General features: G+C 43.9%; 1 protein-coding gene across 3 annotated transcripts in view; it reads left to right on the top strand.

The window, feature by feature from the left end:
- Positions 1–2,196: 2,196 nt before the first annotated feature.
- ALG1 (ALG1 chitobiosyldiphosphodolichol beta-mannosyltransferase) overlaps positions 2,197–15,575 on the top strand; it is a 34,699-nt gene continuing 21,320 nt past the window's right edge. For 2 of the 3 annotated variants that reach the window (XM_070954886.1, XM_070954885.1), the window contains exons 1-6: positions 2,262–2,416; positions 4,622–4,699; positions 5,728–5,831; positions 8,186–8,334; positions 12,074–12,163; positions 14,602–14,709. In XM_070954886.1, the coding sequence (XP_070810987.1) occupies positions 2,353–2,416; positions 4,622–4,699; positions 5,728–5,831; positions 8,186–8,334; positions 12,074–12,163; positions 14,602–14,709 (593 nt within the window). In that variant the 5' untranslated portion in view covers positions 2,262–2,352. Of the gene's footprint in view, positions 2,417–4,621; positions 4,700–5,727; positions 5,832–8,185; positions 8,335–12,073; positions 12,164–14,601; positions 14,710–15,575 lie in introns of all 3 variants that reach the window. The other variant, XM_070954884.1, reaches the window with a different exon arrangement.

The following is a 15,575-nucleotide window of genomic DNA, read 5'->3' as shown; positions in this document are numbered from 1 at the left end:
CAAAGGAAATCACTGTCTTTTCTTTCATTAAATTAAGCCAAATTTCATCAACTACTACAGCAACCATTCCTCCTTTGTAGACAGCACTGAATCTTTTAACTTTTAAGTGAATAACAATCTTGCTGCACTTGTCACATATCAAAACAAAACCTCTGTGATTTCTGTTCCAGCTGATCATCCACTCAGCCTCCCAAAAAAGTCTCTGGTTTCAATTGTACGTTAGTCTTCAAAATCTTTAAAGCCTTTAAAATCTTCTGAATTAGTGCCTGGGTTTGGTTCCAAGAATTGCTGGTTTTCTTGCATCGCCATCAAACATAATATGCCCCTTCGTGTTGGCTCACATTTCCAGCATAAATTTCAAGTACTCAGTTGAAAGAAATAGACATTGTGGCATTCACAACAGCAAAAGTGCACACCTCTTAAAATAACCAAGGTTGAGAAACATTAACCTAGTTAAAGGTAAAAGTTCCCTTCGCACATATGTGCTAGTTGTTCCTGACTCTAGGGGGCAGTGCTTATCTCCGTTTCAAAGCCGAAGAGCCAGCTCTGTCTGAAGACGTCTCCGTGCTCATGTGGCCGGCATGACTCAATGCCAAAGGCGCATGGAACGCTGTTCCCTTCCCACCAAAGGTGGTCCCTATTTTTCTACTTGCATTTTTTTATGTACTTTCGAATTGCTAGGTTGGCAGAAGCTGGGACAAGTAACGGGAGCTCACCCTGTTACACGGCGCTAGGGATTCAAACTGCTGAATTGCCGACCTTTTGATCGACAAGCTCAGCATCTTAGCCACTGAGCCACCGTGTCCCAGAGTTAGAAGAATTAGACCAAGTTAGACCTAGTTAGAAGAGAATAAATGTAGCTCAGGACTGAACTGTGGTGTCCTTGGTGCTCTCTGAGCTTGGTTGTTTTTCGTGTAGACATTTTATTACCCAACTAGGTAATATCATCAGTGTTAGACGGTTGTGGAGGTTTTATACAGATTTAGCCCACTCCCTTCTAACACTGATGATGTTACGTAGCTTGGTAATGAAACTGCAAAACATCCACCAAGCTCTGAAGGCAACAAGGATCTCACTGATCTAATTGATGGGAACTCAGTGTTTCTGCTGCTCCTCCGTCCTTTGCAGTAGCGCCCTGAAAGTGGGATAGATGAGTTACATCTTCCTCTTAGATGCTCCGTCTCCATTCTTTGGGTTGGAAACTTTTTTCCCCCCTTTGGAATCCCCCCCCCACATGGCACCTAGAATACTGCATCCAGGTTTGATCACCACACTATAAAAAAAAGGATGTTGAGACTCTAGAAAGAGTGCAGAGAAGAGCAACAAAGCTGATTAGGGGACTGGAGGCTAAAACATACGATGAACGGTTGCAGGAACTGGGCATGGCTAGTCTAGTGAAGAGAAGGACCAGGGGAGACATGAGAGCAGTCTTCCAATATTTGAGGGGCTGCCACAGAGAGGAGGGGGTCAAACTATTCTCCAAAGCACCTTTGAAGGAATAGCGGATGGAAACTGAACAAGGAGAGATTCAAGCTGGAAATAAGGTGAAATTTTCTGACAGTGACAGCAATCAGCCAATGGAACAGAAGTTGCCTTTGGAAGTTGTGGGAGTTTCATCAATGGAAGCTTTCAAGAAGAGGCTGGACTGCCCTTTATCAGAAATGGTGTAGGGTCTCCTGCTTGAGCAGGGGATTGGACTAGATGACCTCCAAGGCCCCTTCCAACTCTGTTATTCTGTTAATATGTTCCTCACTTTGAAATTGTTTATAGACATAATAAAGGTGGGAGTAGATGACCTCCAAGGTCCCTTCCAACTGCTTGGCCGGGGGGGGGGGGCTGGGGGGGTTGGAGTAGATGACCTCCAAGGTTCCTTCCAACTCTGTTAACCTGCTAGTTAACAACTGTTAACATAGAGAAAAGGGACCAGAAGATACAATCTTGCATTCATTCCAGCGGTGCTCTCTCTATACCAGGGGTCTCCAATCTTGGCCACTTTAAGACTGAGGAATTGTGGGAGTTGAAGTCCAACAAGTCTTAAAGTGGCCAAGATTGGAGACCCCTGCTTTATACATTCAAAATCCCCCGTCGACGTCTGTAGTTGGTCCTCCCGGCCGGCAGGTCGGCGCCGTCCGCGACGTGCAATGGGCGGCGCTGCCGGAGCCGCTCCGCGCGGCCTCTCTCACCGTCTCTCCCAAGATGGAGGCCGGCGATTGGCTGTTTTCGGGGACGGCGGTGCTTCTGCTGCTGTTGCTGGTAGGGGCCTGGTGGTCGTTCCGGCCCCCGAAGAGGCCTAGAGGCGTCGCGGGACGCGTGGCCGTGCTGGTGGTGGGCGACCTGGGCCGCAGCCCCCGCATGCAGTACCACGCCTTGTCGCTGGCCCGGCGAGGCCGCCGCGTCGCTTTCATCGGTTACGCGGGTGAATCTTCCTCTCTAACTTCCAGAGACGGCGGGCCAAAGCTTGACCTGCCCTACTACGACTCCCAGCAGCCCCGGCTATGGCGGCGGTGCGAGAGGCATGCTGGGAGTTGTGGTTCGGCATCCGTGGAAGGGGCCCCGCCTGGGTTCACTTTCTTCCCTAACCTGGCGCCCCCCCCCCCCCACTCCGTTGGGCAGTGGGAGTCTGCCAGTGTCGCCAGCCCCCCCCCCCGCCCCCCCGTTGTCTTTCTGAGGTGCTGGGCAGGATGATGGCGGTGGTAGGGCTCCTGCAGGTGGGAAAAGGAGAGAAGCAACTTGGAACTAAGGAGAAATTTCCTGACAGTTTAGAACAATGAAATCCGTAGAACAGCTTGCCACTAGAAATTGTGGTTGCTCCAACACTGGAACTTTTTAAGAAGAGATTGGATAACCGTTTGTCTGAAGTGGTGGAGGGTTTCCTGCCTAAGGAGGGGGTTGGACTAGAAGACCTCCAAGGTCCCTTCCAACTCTGTTTATTCTGTTCTGTTCCGTTCTGTTCTGTTCCGTTCTGTTCCGTTCCATTCCTCCCATCCCATCCCTTCCCTTCCCTTCCATTCCCTTCCATTCCATTCCCTTCCCTTCCATTCCCCCTGTTCCGTTCATTCTATTCTATTCTATTCTATTCTATTCTATTCTATTCTATTCTATTCTATTCTATTCTATTCTATTCTACATTCCATTCCATTCCCCCTGTTCCGTTCATTCTATTCTATTCTATTCTATTCTATTCTATTCTATTCTATTCTATTCTATTCCATTCCATTCCATTCCATTCCATTCCATTCCATTCCATTCCATTCCCCCTGTTCTGTTGTGAAGAATACTCTACTCTACTCTACTCTACTCTACTCTACTCTACTCTACTCTACTCTACTCTACTCTACTCTACTCTACTCTACTCTATATTCTGTTCTGTTCTGTTATTTTCTGTTCTACTCCATATTCTATTCTTTTTGGTTCTGTTCTGTTCTGTTCTATTCTATTCTACTCTACTCTATTCTACTCTACTCCATATTCTATTCCATTCTATTCCATTCCATTCCACTCCACTCCACTCCACTCCGCCTATTCTATTCCATTCCATTCCATTCCATTCCATTCCATTCCATTCCATTCCATTCCATTCCATTCCCCCTGTTCTGCTCTGCTCTGCTCTGCTCTGCTCTGCTCTGCTCTGCTCTACTCTACTCTACTCTACCCTACCCTACCCTACCCTACCCTACCCTACCCTACCCTATCCTACTCTACTCTACTCCCATTTCCATTTCCATTTCCATTTCCATTCCATTCCATTCCATTCCATTCCATTCCATTCCATTCCACTCTATTCTAAAAGGCTTCTGCCTTCTTGCTGGGGTGGGTGGGAGGTGCGCAGGAGGAACCCCATCACAGATTTGGGATACGGCTTACGTGTGATTTTAGGCTTTCTGTTTTCAGGGCTTTTGCCCGGCCTTTGATTCAGATTTTTGGCTCTCTGTCCTTTCTTGTCCATCACTCGGGCTCAAATCTAATCTCCGAAAAAAATTTGCCCAGGGTCAACAAAATGGATGGATGAAATTCCCTTTTTGCGATTGCACTCTAGGTATTTAAATTTGCAGAAGTAACTGCCAGCCATTGATTGAGAAAATTAAGGCTTTTTTTGGGGGGGGGGATGGAGGGCGTACCAGACAGCCAAAATAAGCACAATTAATCGATTGGTGCGCAAAAAAATAAATATGGCAGATAACAAAGGAACAAAGAGCCAGTTTTCTTAAGCTTATTCTAGTTTATTACTCTCTATTGACACGTCCTTTATGATATATAGCTTGTGTGTAAACTTTAGCCATGGTTAATCAGAATGTAATTAGTAACAGAAGTAATTTGGGAATTTGTTTTTTTAAATAACCTGCCCTCTTTGGATTAGGAATAGAGTTGAAATCCACAAGTCTTAAAAGTTGGAGACCCCTGGTCTAAAGACTCAGTCAATTGTCCCATTCCAGCTCATAAGTATTACACTTATTTGTTATTTATGGTGGCTGGAGAAGTTTTCATACGTGTTTTTTTTTCTCCAATTGACCTTTGAGATAACTCGCCTCAGAATTTCACTGCGTTCTTTTTAATCCCTATATCTTGGACATGGTGCCCAGCTTTTATCCTGGACAAACGCTTAACACTATTTTTCTTGCAGGCACAAAACCTCACAGTGAGATCATAAGCAATGGAAACATTGAGATTGTTCCCCTTACAGAGCTCAAAATCTGGCAAGGTAGGTTGAATGTTATTCCATTTATGTACTTATCAGTGCTAAATCAGATGTCAAGTCAGAGCGAGTTTATTTGTGCAGAAATGTGGTGGAGATCTGAATAATCCTTCTTTCATTCGTCAGTCTTTTCTCTCCCTCCACTGATTCCTTCTTCGCTGTTTTTGGCAAGACCAGCAAGGAAGGAATGGCATGCTTGGGTCAAAGCGTACTTGCGCTAGTCATCAACGAGTACAGTGGCTGGTACAGCCAGTGCCATCTCTAGACGGTAATCTGGGTGAAATAAGTCCAAGCAAACGGCCACCTTCTGGATCTTCTCCAGTTGAAGCTCATCCAACCTTCTCCACACACTTTCTCCCCTTTTTAGGGGTGGTTGGGGACTGGATGGGAATTTTCAAGAAGTATCCAAAGAATTGCCAAAGTAGCAATTGCCAAACATGAAACATACTGTTGAAAGTCAAGGACTACCTGTACAGTACACGCCAGTTATCAAGCGTCTGAATTTTAATCCCAGGACCATGGGATGCTGCAACAGTTGCCTGAAAACCGGTTGCAAGCCTCCTTTTTTCAGTGCCGTTATAACTTTCAAACAGCCACTTAACGAATGGTTGTAAGCAAGGGTGAAATCTAGCAGGTTCTGACAGGTTCTGGAGAATCAGTAGCGGAAATTTTGAGTAGTTCGGAGTGTGAAGTTTCCGAAAGATGCCCTAATTAATTCATGAGCCGAACTTCAAAAGAAATACAGTCATTTATTAGGAGCACCATTTCAGCAATACCCGGCAAATACCACCTCTGGCTGGTCCCAGAGTGGGGTGGGAATGGAGATTTTGCAATATCCTTCCCCCAGGAGTGGGGAGGGAATGGGGATTTTGCAGTATCCTTCCCCTGGAATGAGGTGGGAATGGACCAAGCCACGCCCACAGAACCGATAGGAAAAAAAAAATGAATTCCACCACTGGTTGTAAATCAAGGACTACCTGCATAGAAACATTACTTAGCATCAGACTTTGACGAGAGTTTCTTTTCCTTTGCAGCTGGGCCCAGGTTTTTGCAGTATATAATCAAGGTGATTGTGCAGAGTTTCCAGTTGTTGTACACACTACTAAGGATTGCTCCACCGGACTATGTGCTTCTCCAGGTATTTACACTTCCAGGTTTTCACACCACATTCCCCCCCCTCCTCCTCCTCCTTCCTCTTCCTCTTCTTCTTTTCTCCTCCTCCTCCTCTTCGTCTTTCTTCTTCTTTCTTGATGGTATACAGTCTCCTGCTTTGGGCAGTGGGTTGGACTAGAAGACCTCCAAGATCCCTTCCAGCCCTTTGATTCTAGTCCTTGAGCTTCTGTGGCTGAAACAGGGCAACTGTCTTTAGTGCAAAGCCATTTTTTCCCTAATTTGCCAGTTAAATATTTCATGATGAATAATCATTATTGCACCTGAGCATTTACGCAGTTAAAGTATAATTTCTTAAGTTTGTAATTAAGCAAAGGGAGAAAAGAAAACCCTGATCATTGAAGGTATATTATAGCTCTGCTAATTGGTGGTGGGAGGCTCAAATTTATACTTCTGCCCAGATTAAAGAAAATAGTGGCTTATTCTTCAATTCCTTCTTCTTCTTCTTCTTCTTCTTCTTCTTCTTCTTCTTCTTCTTCTTCTTCTTCTTCTTCTTCTTCTTCTTCTTCTTCTTCTTCTTCTTCTTCTTCTTCTTCTTCCTCTTCTTCTTCCTCTTCCTCTTCCTCTTCCCCTCCTCCTCCTCTTCCTCCTCCTCCTCCTAGCATATTCTCTCAAGTGCAGTGTCTGCTTTTCGGATCATTGAACATCACTTTACACGGTCAGCTGCGTCTCCAGGGCGCAGGCCCGTGGCTTGCATGTCTTTGTTGATGGTCTTGCCATCTCCATTTTGGGTGCCTGCGGGGTCACCAGCCATTGACTTCTAATTTGTAGGCAGTCTTGGCCACGGTGGAAGGTGCTGCTCTCTGGACATGTCCATGACCAGCGGAGTCATCCTTCTCTCATCTTCTCTATAATTGGTGCCACACCCAAAATGTTGTCGAATTGTGTCATTTGTGATGTGATCAAGAAGGGAGGTGCCCGATGTCCAACGGAGCATTTGCATTTCCATGGCATGGAGAGAGATTTCAGTCCCTGTTGTTGCTGCCCAGCATTCAGTGCCATACAGCACAACAGGAGCCTGGATAGCTCAGCAGACTAATGCATTGTAATTTAACTCCAGCTGTCTGCAATTAGTAAGTTCGAATCTTGCCAGGTTCAAGGTTGACTCAGCCTTCCATCCTTTCTAAGGTAGGTAAATTGAGGACCCGGTTTGTGGGGGCAATAAGCTGACTTTGTAAAAATAAACAAAAGTATGAAGGCTATTGCTTAACGCATTGTAAGCCGCCCTGAGTCTCCGGAGAAGGGCAGCATATAAATCAAATTAAAAAAAAAAAAAAAAACAGGGCAGAGGGTTGTCTTGTAAATCTTAGATTTAAGATGAATTTAACACCACATTCCCTCCCACTTCTATTTAAACCACAGCGTCAGTCCAGTTTTTTAAAAAAAGTGTAATGAAAGTAGCTGAGAAGTGTTTATTTAACTTAGTTTTTATTTGAATGCCATCCTGTAAATACTGTATCAAAAGGTGAAGAGGTAGGTACTATTTTATAAAGAATATAAAATAAGTATGTGTCTTATATGGGCTAACAGAACATGTTATGTGCCAAAGCTGTTTTTGGTTCAGGAATATTAGAGTGGTTGTAAGTGATTTAAAAGGGACGCAGTGGCTCAGTGGCTAAGACACTGAGCTTGTCGATCGAAAGGTCGGCAGTTCAGCGGTTCGAATCCCTACTGCCGCATAGCGGGGTGAGCTCCCATTACTTGTCCCAGCTTCTGCCAACCTAGCAATTCGAAAGCGCGTAAAAAATGCAAATAGAAAAACAGGGACCACCTTTGGTGGGGAGGTAACAGCATTTCCTGCGCCTGTGGTGTTTAGTCGTGCCGGCCACATGACCACGGAGACGTCTTCGGACAGCGCTGGCTCTTCGGCTTTGAAACTGAGATGAGCACCGCCCCCTAGAGTCGGGAACGACTAGCACATATGTGCGAGGGGATCCTTTACCTTTACCTAGCTGGTGTTAAGTTGGTATTTGGGAAAGAAATGACTTTCATAAGCCGGTTTGGTTAAGGTGTCAGGCTAGAAACCAGGAGATGGTGAATTCTAGTCCAGCCTAAGGTGTGAAAGCCAGCTGGGTGACTTTGAGCCAGTCACTCTATCACAGCCCAACTCATCTCACAGGCTGGTTGCTGTTGGGGAAATAGGAGGAGGAAGGAGCATTAGATATGTTTGCTGCCTTGAGATGTGTATAAAAAAAAATAAAGGCAGGATATAAATAAAATAATAAAATAAAGAGAGGGCGTCTGGGTGGAGAAACTAGAAAGCAATTGATCATATTAACTGGATCTTGTTCTGAAACATTTTCTCTTTCTCCCCATAACCAGAATCCGCCCGGTTTGCCCAGCATTGCCGTCAGCTGGATATTTTGCCTACTGCGAAACAGCAAGCTAATAATTGATTGGCACAATTATGGGTATACTCTAATGGGCCTGACTCACGGGAAAAGGCACCCCATAGTCCGGATTGCTAAATGGTGCGTTCAAGACTTTTGGTATTTGTGGGGTACGGTTGGCCATTGCAAAGTTGCCCAATGAAATCCGTTTTCTTTTCAGAACACCGCACAGTGCTCAGGTAGGTCTCTTACCTGTTCCCGCCAGCTCCACTAGGGTTTTAAAAACTCATTAAAGAGGTGATGATGAAGTATTTATACCAAAAGAGGTAAAAACCACCTGTTTATGGTTCGTTTCTCTCTTGAGCTCTTTAAGAGCACAAAATGTTATTGAAAACGGTTCACTCTACCTGGAGAGAGAGATATACAGGTAATCAACTTACCACCACAATTGAGCCCAACATTTCTGTTGCTAAGCGACATAGTTGTTAAATGTTAAAAGGAACTGGCACAGTGGTTAGAATGCAGTATGGCAGGCTGACTGCTTGCTGCCAGCAGTTCGATCCTGACCGGCTCAAGGTTGACTCAGCCTTCCATCCTTCCTGAGGTCGGTAAAATGAGGACCCAGATTGTTGGGGGGCAAGATGCCTAGAGAGGGCTATAAAGCCCTGTGAAGTGGTATATAAGTCTTTAAGTGCTATTGCTTTCGCTAAATGGGTTTTGTCCCATTTTATGACTTTCCTTCAGCTCTTAAGTGAATCACTGCAGCGGTTAAGTCAGTACCATAATTGTTAAGTGAATCTGGCTTCCCCCATCAACTTCGCTTGTCAGAAGGTCGCAGGACACTGCAACCGTCATAAATATGAGTCAGTGGCCAAGCATCTGAATTTTGATCACGTGATCATGGGGTTGCTGCAACGGTCGTAAGTGTGGAAAACAGTCATAAGTCATTTTTTCCAGTGCTGTTATAACTTCTAACATTCGTTAAATGCACTGTTGTAAGTCAAGGACTATCTATCTGCATTTCCTAGTGCCGTGATGGCGAACCTATGGCACATGTGTCACAGCCATATCTGTGGGCATGCGAGTGTTGCCCTAGCTCAGCTCCAGTGCACATGTGCGGGCCGGCCAGCTGATTTTCGGGCCTTCCGGGCCCACTGGAAGTCGGGAAACGGGCTGTTTCCGCCCTCCGGATGGGTGGGGAAGGCCGTTTTCGCCCTCCCCAGGCTCCTAGAAAGCCCCTGGAACCTGGGGAGGGCGAAAAAACGGGCCTACTGAGCCCACTGTGCCATCGCATGCCAAAAGAGAGGGGAGCGTGGGGGTCACGAGCGCATGCGTGCGGGGGTGGAGCGCATTGAATTATGGGTGTGGGCACACGCGTGCACGACCCCCCTACATTCTCCCCACTTTCGGCCCGCGATGGCAAAAAGGTTAGCCATCACTGTCCTAGTGTAAAGGGTTTCAGAAAGTGTATTCCTGGATGCTTACACTCATCTATACTTTTGAAAGCTGCTTCCGCATGCACTTTGGTATCTGAAAATCAATGGCTTCTGATCTGATTAAGAGAACTGTGCGTGCTTTGAGAATAATTCACTTATTTGTGATTTTTAAAATTTATATGCCACCCATCGTGCAGTTCAAAACGACTTAGTGACGTGTAACAAATAGATTGCACGGGCATATGCCTTTCTCTGCTATTGCTTAAAGCTGCCCTCTTTTATTTATTTTCAGGTTTCTACAAGAGCCTGAAAAAAAAAACACTGTGGCACCAAGAGGTCATCTCAGTTAAAGTTAGTAGAATTCTTAACGCAGCACAATTTTTTTCCATACACACACACACCGGTTTTCACGGAAGCCTGACTGTTTATATAAAACAAAGATTTCTCTGTCTTTATTTTTTTTACAAGAGAGAAAAAGAACCGCGAGAGAAAGAAAAATTGAAACAATAGAAAAAGGAAAAAAAGGAAGGAAAACCGCTGCAGCAAGATTAGATCTAGATATAATTAGATATTTGAGATTAGAAATTAGATATTTTGAAGAAAAAGATGACTGCATTTTGTTATCCGTAGAGGTAGTCTCTTACAATCAATTCACTCAGCGACTATGTAAAGTTAATATGGCACTGAAAAAAAGTTATTTATGACTAGTCCTCGTACTTATGACCATTGCAGCATCGCCATGGGCACGCGATCAATATTCAGGCACTTGGCAACCAACATGTATAACAGTTGCAGCATCCCAGGGTCATGTGATCCAGAGGTGGGTTTCAGCAGGTTCTGACCAGTTCTGGAGAACCGGTAGCGGAAATTTTGAGTAGTTTGGTGAACCGGTAAATACCACTTCTGACTGGCCCTGTCCCCATCTATTCTCTGCCTCCTGATTGGGAGGAAATGGGGATTTTGCAGTAACCTTCCCCTGGAGTGGGGTGGGAATGGAGATTTTACAATATCCTTCCTCTGCCACGCCCACTAAGCCATGTCCTCAGAACCGGTAGTAAAAAATTTTGAAACCCACCACTGCTATGATCCCCATTTGTGACCTTCCCGGTCAGTTTCCAACAAGCGAAGTCAATGGGAGAAGCCAGATTCATTTAACAACTATGATTCAATCAATCAATCAGAATAGAGATGGAAGGGACCTTGGAGGTCTTCTAGTCCAGCCCCCTGCTCAAACAGGAGACCCTGTACCATTTCAGACAAGTGACTGTCCAGTCTTTTCTTAAAGACCTCCAGTGATGGAGCGCCCACAATTTCTGGAGGCCAGCTGTTCCACTGGTTAATTGTCCTCACTGTTAGGAAGTGTCTCCTTAATTCCAAGTTGCTTCTCTCTTTGATTAGTTTCCATCCGTTGTTTCAGGACAAGAAACAACTTCTGCCCTGTCCTGCCCTCTGGTGCTTTGGAGAATAATTTGACCCCCTCTTCTTTGTGGCAGCCCTTCAAATACTGGAATACTGTTGTCATCTTCCCCTGTAGTCCTTCTTTTCTCTAGACTAGCCAGACCCAAATCGTGCAACCAATCATAAGTAGTGATTCGTTTAACAACCCTGGGAAAATAGAGGTTTGGGCATGACTCATTTAACCACCAGCTTTCTTAGCCACATAAATTCTGATCCCAATAGTAGCCGTAAGTCAAGGACTCCCTTTACATAATTTCCATCTCTAAGCAGTAAATTCATAAGCTGCATACAACCTCAGGTCTTCGGTTCACTGAGTAACTGAAGTTTTATAAATAAACAAAAAAGACAAATAACTGGTGATATCTATTCAGCTTTCCAATTTGTTGAAACATCTCCCTAGCAATAAAACGTTGCATTTCTTTTGTTCAGATTCCAACTTCCTTGTTATAGATCCGTAGTTCAAAATAATAAGGATATCCCAAACCTTGTCTCGGAGTCAAAATAATGTGTGAAATGAGAGAGCTGTTTTAATCAATAGTAGAGAAACATTTGGCTTGTGTGAGGCCTAATCCTCACACAAGCCAAATTATTTTTGAAGTGTGCGCAGCTCCAAAGTCAGATAAAATAATCTCCATTGATATCCTTCACTTCCTATTTTCCACATCCATATACAGCCATCATTGATAGATGGCAATTTTTCGTTGTGCATTCTTCTAAGAAATGTTCATTTCTAGTGTTACAAAGATTATATATTATTATTTAAATAATAATATTCAGTGATGCAGGATACAAGGTGATTATATTTCTGTGTTTTAAAAGTACTGTATTGAGAAATAAAATCAAAGATAGATACTAATATTTGGAGCTTTGCTCTCATTTCTATTTCCTTTCTTTTTAACAAACTGTGTAGGAAACCTATATTTCTGTACAAACATCTGAATAAAATTACTAGTTTCACTAGCGAGTTACATTTTCATTTCTTTTAGGTATGAAGAATTATTTGGCTCCTTGTCCAGCTATAATATTTGTGTGACCAATGCAATGAAAGAGGATCTTCAAACAAACTGTAATATCAGGTACTTCAATAGTTTAAAAATTACTTGGAATTCACTTGTTTTTCCTTGGTTACAACAATGCTGTAGACCTATCTGATCCTGTTTATTATGGGGGATATTTTATATTTTTTTAAAAAAAAATACTTTTCAGTATCTAAGCCATTTTTCAAAATGCTGCTCAAAATGAAATCTATTTTCACCACTATCTTCTTATAATAAATGGTTGGATCTATAAACATTTAAGCAAGAGCCTGTAGTACAGTGGACTAAAGCACTGTTATTAACAACTGCTGCTTGCAATTGCTGCTTGCAATTACTGCAAGTTCAAATCTCACCAGGCTCAAGGTTGACTCAGCCTTCCATCCTTTCAAAGGTAGGTGAAATGAGGACCCAGATTGTGGGGGCAATAAGCTGACTTTGTATAAATATACAAAAGGATGAAGGCTATTGCTTAACGCATTGTAAGCCGCCCTGAGTCTCCCGAGAAGGGCGGCATATAAATTAAAGCAAAAAAAAAAAAAAGCAGATGCATCAACTCCAAAGAAAATTCCCTATCTTTTAGGTTCAAGCTTTTCCCATTATACCTCAAAAGGAGTGATTTCTGCTCTCTGGGATTATTAGCATTTTGTTCAGCGGGGTTAACAGATGTAAATTTATGATTTATGAATTTCTTCAAGTAGATCAGATATACTTGTGTATATATATCTTAGTATCTTAGCCAAATATTCTGAGCATTATTTTAATTTTTTTAAAAGAGTACATAGTTCAATGTACGTGATAATTGAGAACAGTATCGTACGATGCACAAATATTTCATTCTGGATATTTCTTAATATTCAGATATTCTTAATATAATTTCATTCATTCTGGATATCTCTTAATATTCCTAACCCTAACCCAACCTCTGTGATCCCTGAATTTATGTTTAGGGCTGGTCCTCTACAAACTGCATGGAGTCACTGTATACAACTTTAATAAAAAAATAAAATAAACATTCAAATATGTCTATTCTCAGTCCTCCAGTATAGTATAAATCCTTCCATTCCCCACCATCCAGCCAGAGCTGAAGAAGCTTCTTGGATGAGAAGTGAAATGTCTTCAAAGAAAAACCAGAAAGTCCAGTTGCCTCTTGAAAAAAAAGCATCTTTGGGACATTCAAATATGTCAACTTGCAAATATGATGCTTGGGCATTATTTCTGTATTTTTTGCTCCATAAGACACACCTGACCATAAGATGCACCTAGGTTTAGAGGAGGAAAAGAAGAAAAAAAAAATCTGCCTCTGCCTCCCAGCGTTCATCCGGTATTCATCTGGCTAGCGTCCTTTCAGCAAACAGCAAGCAGCCTGGTCAGCTTCAGCATGTTGTCACAGCCCCAGGACGTGGCTCGTGACCTGAGCGATGGCTGGATCTTGGCCTCTCATAGCCCTGCCGATCAGTGGGTTGGCTGACCAGAAACGTCGTCATTGCTGCCTCCTCCATGTCTCCTGCCTCCGCTGGGGAATTCTGGAGCAGCGATGAATGGCGGCAGCAATCCCCGCCACCTGTAACAGCTGATCGGTGGTATTCCGGGAGGCCAGTGTCAGGGGCGGCGACAGGCAGCTCAGTGGTTGGATCGGCCTCCTGGAATGCTGCCGATCAGCTCTTCCAGACGCTGGGGATCACTGCCGACATTTGTCCCTGCTGCCTGTCGCTGCCTCCACATCAACTCCCTCCCCCCCCCCCCCCCAGAATGGCAAACTGCCATGGCCCAATCTGTGACGCAATATTCGCTCCATAAGACACACAAACATTTCCACCCACTTTTTGGAGGAAAGAAAGTCTGTCTTATGGAGTGAAAAATACAGTAGCTCTTTCACAATATATACCATATTTTTTGGAGTATAAGACGCTCCAGACTATAAGACGCACCTACCTTTTTTGGGGAGGAAAACAAGAAAATAAAATCTGCCTCTGCCTCCCAGAAATCTGCTTCCTTGCAGCAAACAGCATGTTTCAATTTCATTTTCAGCACAGCCTGATTAGCACAAGAAAAAAAAAATCTGCCTCTGCCTCCCACCAAATTGCCTTCTTGCAGCAAACAGTAAACAGCGGAGACCGAAAATGGGGCGCACAGAGGCGGCAATAGGCAATCCCTGCAGCCTGAAACAGCTGATGGTTGGGAGGCCGATCCAACCGACAATCAGCTGCTTGTGCTAATCAGGATGTGCTGAAACTGAAATGGGCTGTTTGCTGCAAGGAAGCAAATTGCTAGGATGCAGAGGCCAAAGGGTGGAGGTCCGAAAAATACGGTATATCTTCTTGCCCCAGGAAATCTCTGGGCTAACCTATCTCATTTTACATATGTCTTTTACATTTTTGATGAGTTGAAATTATTCTTTTTATTACGTTACTTTCTTTTGAGTTGTATTGATGGATTATTCAACCTCTTATTCATCCGTTCAACCTCTTGTGTTCTAGAGCAATAACCCTCTACGACAAGCCGGCATCTTTTTTTAAGGAAACACCCCTGAGTGAACAGCACAAATTGTTCATCAGACTTTCGAAAGACTATGCTCCTTTTAAAGCGTGAGTTAAAACTTCCGTTCTGTTTGTACCCTCTTAAATTAAAGATAAAGATAAAGGTTCCCCTCACACATATGTGCTAGTCGTTCCCGACTCTAGGGGCCGGTGCTCATCTCTGTTTCAAAGCTGAAGAGCCAGCACTGTCCGAAGACATCTCCGTGGTCATGTGGCCGGCATGACTCAACGCCAAAGGCGCACAGAACACTGTTCCCTTCCCACCAAAGGTGGTCCCTATTTTTCTACTTGCATTTTTTACCTGCTTTCGAACTGCTAGGTTGGCAGAAGCTGGGACAAGTAATGGGAGCTCACCCCGTTAACACGGCACTAGGGATTCAAACCGCTGAACTGCCGACCTTTCAATCGACAAACTCAGCGTCTTAGCCACTGAGCCACCGCGTCCCTCGAAATTAAATTAAATTAAATTAAAATTAAAAACAGGCCTAATTTGAAAACTGCTTCTACTTCTAAGAATTGCACCTTTTTAATATGGTGGCATGTTTGCAGGTAGTCCTCCACTTCCGACCACAATTGGGACTGGAACTTCCCTTGCTAAGCGGTTATTATGTGAATTATCATGTGACCGCACCCAGTTTTATGTTATTTGTGCTGTTCAGCAAAAATCACCATTTAGTGAATTTGGCCATTTAGTGAATTTGGCTTCCCCCAGTTACTTAGCTTGTTGGAGAACACCAGAACACTGTTGCCATCGTAAATGCATGCTAGTTGTCAAGCGCCCATATCATGATTATTTGATAGTGGGAATGCTGCAATTCTTGTCAGTGCGATTGGCCGTTAAGTCATTTTTTTTCAACTCCATCGTAACTTTGAACGGTTTCCAAACAAACGGTCGTAAGTTGAAGTCTATCTGT

This window comes from Pituophis catenifer, unplaced genomic scaffold (genome assembly GCF_029215685.1).
Source record: "Pituophis catenifer annectens isolate HBS135680 unplaced genomic scaffold, rPitCat1.0.hap2 SCAF_16, whole genome shotgun sequence".
NCBI lineage: Eukaryota > Metazoa > Chordata > Lepidosauria > Squamata > Colubridae > Pituophis > Pituophis catenifer.
Note: the sequence above shows the minus strand (reverse complement) of the source record. Positions and strands in the feature narration are given on the sequence as shown.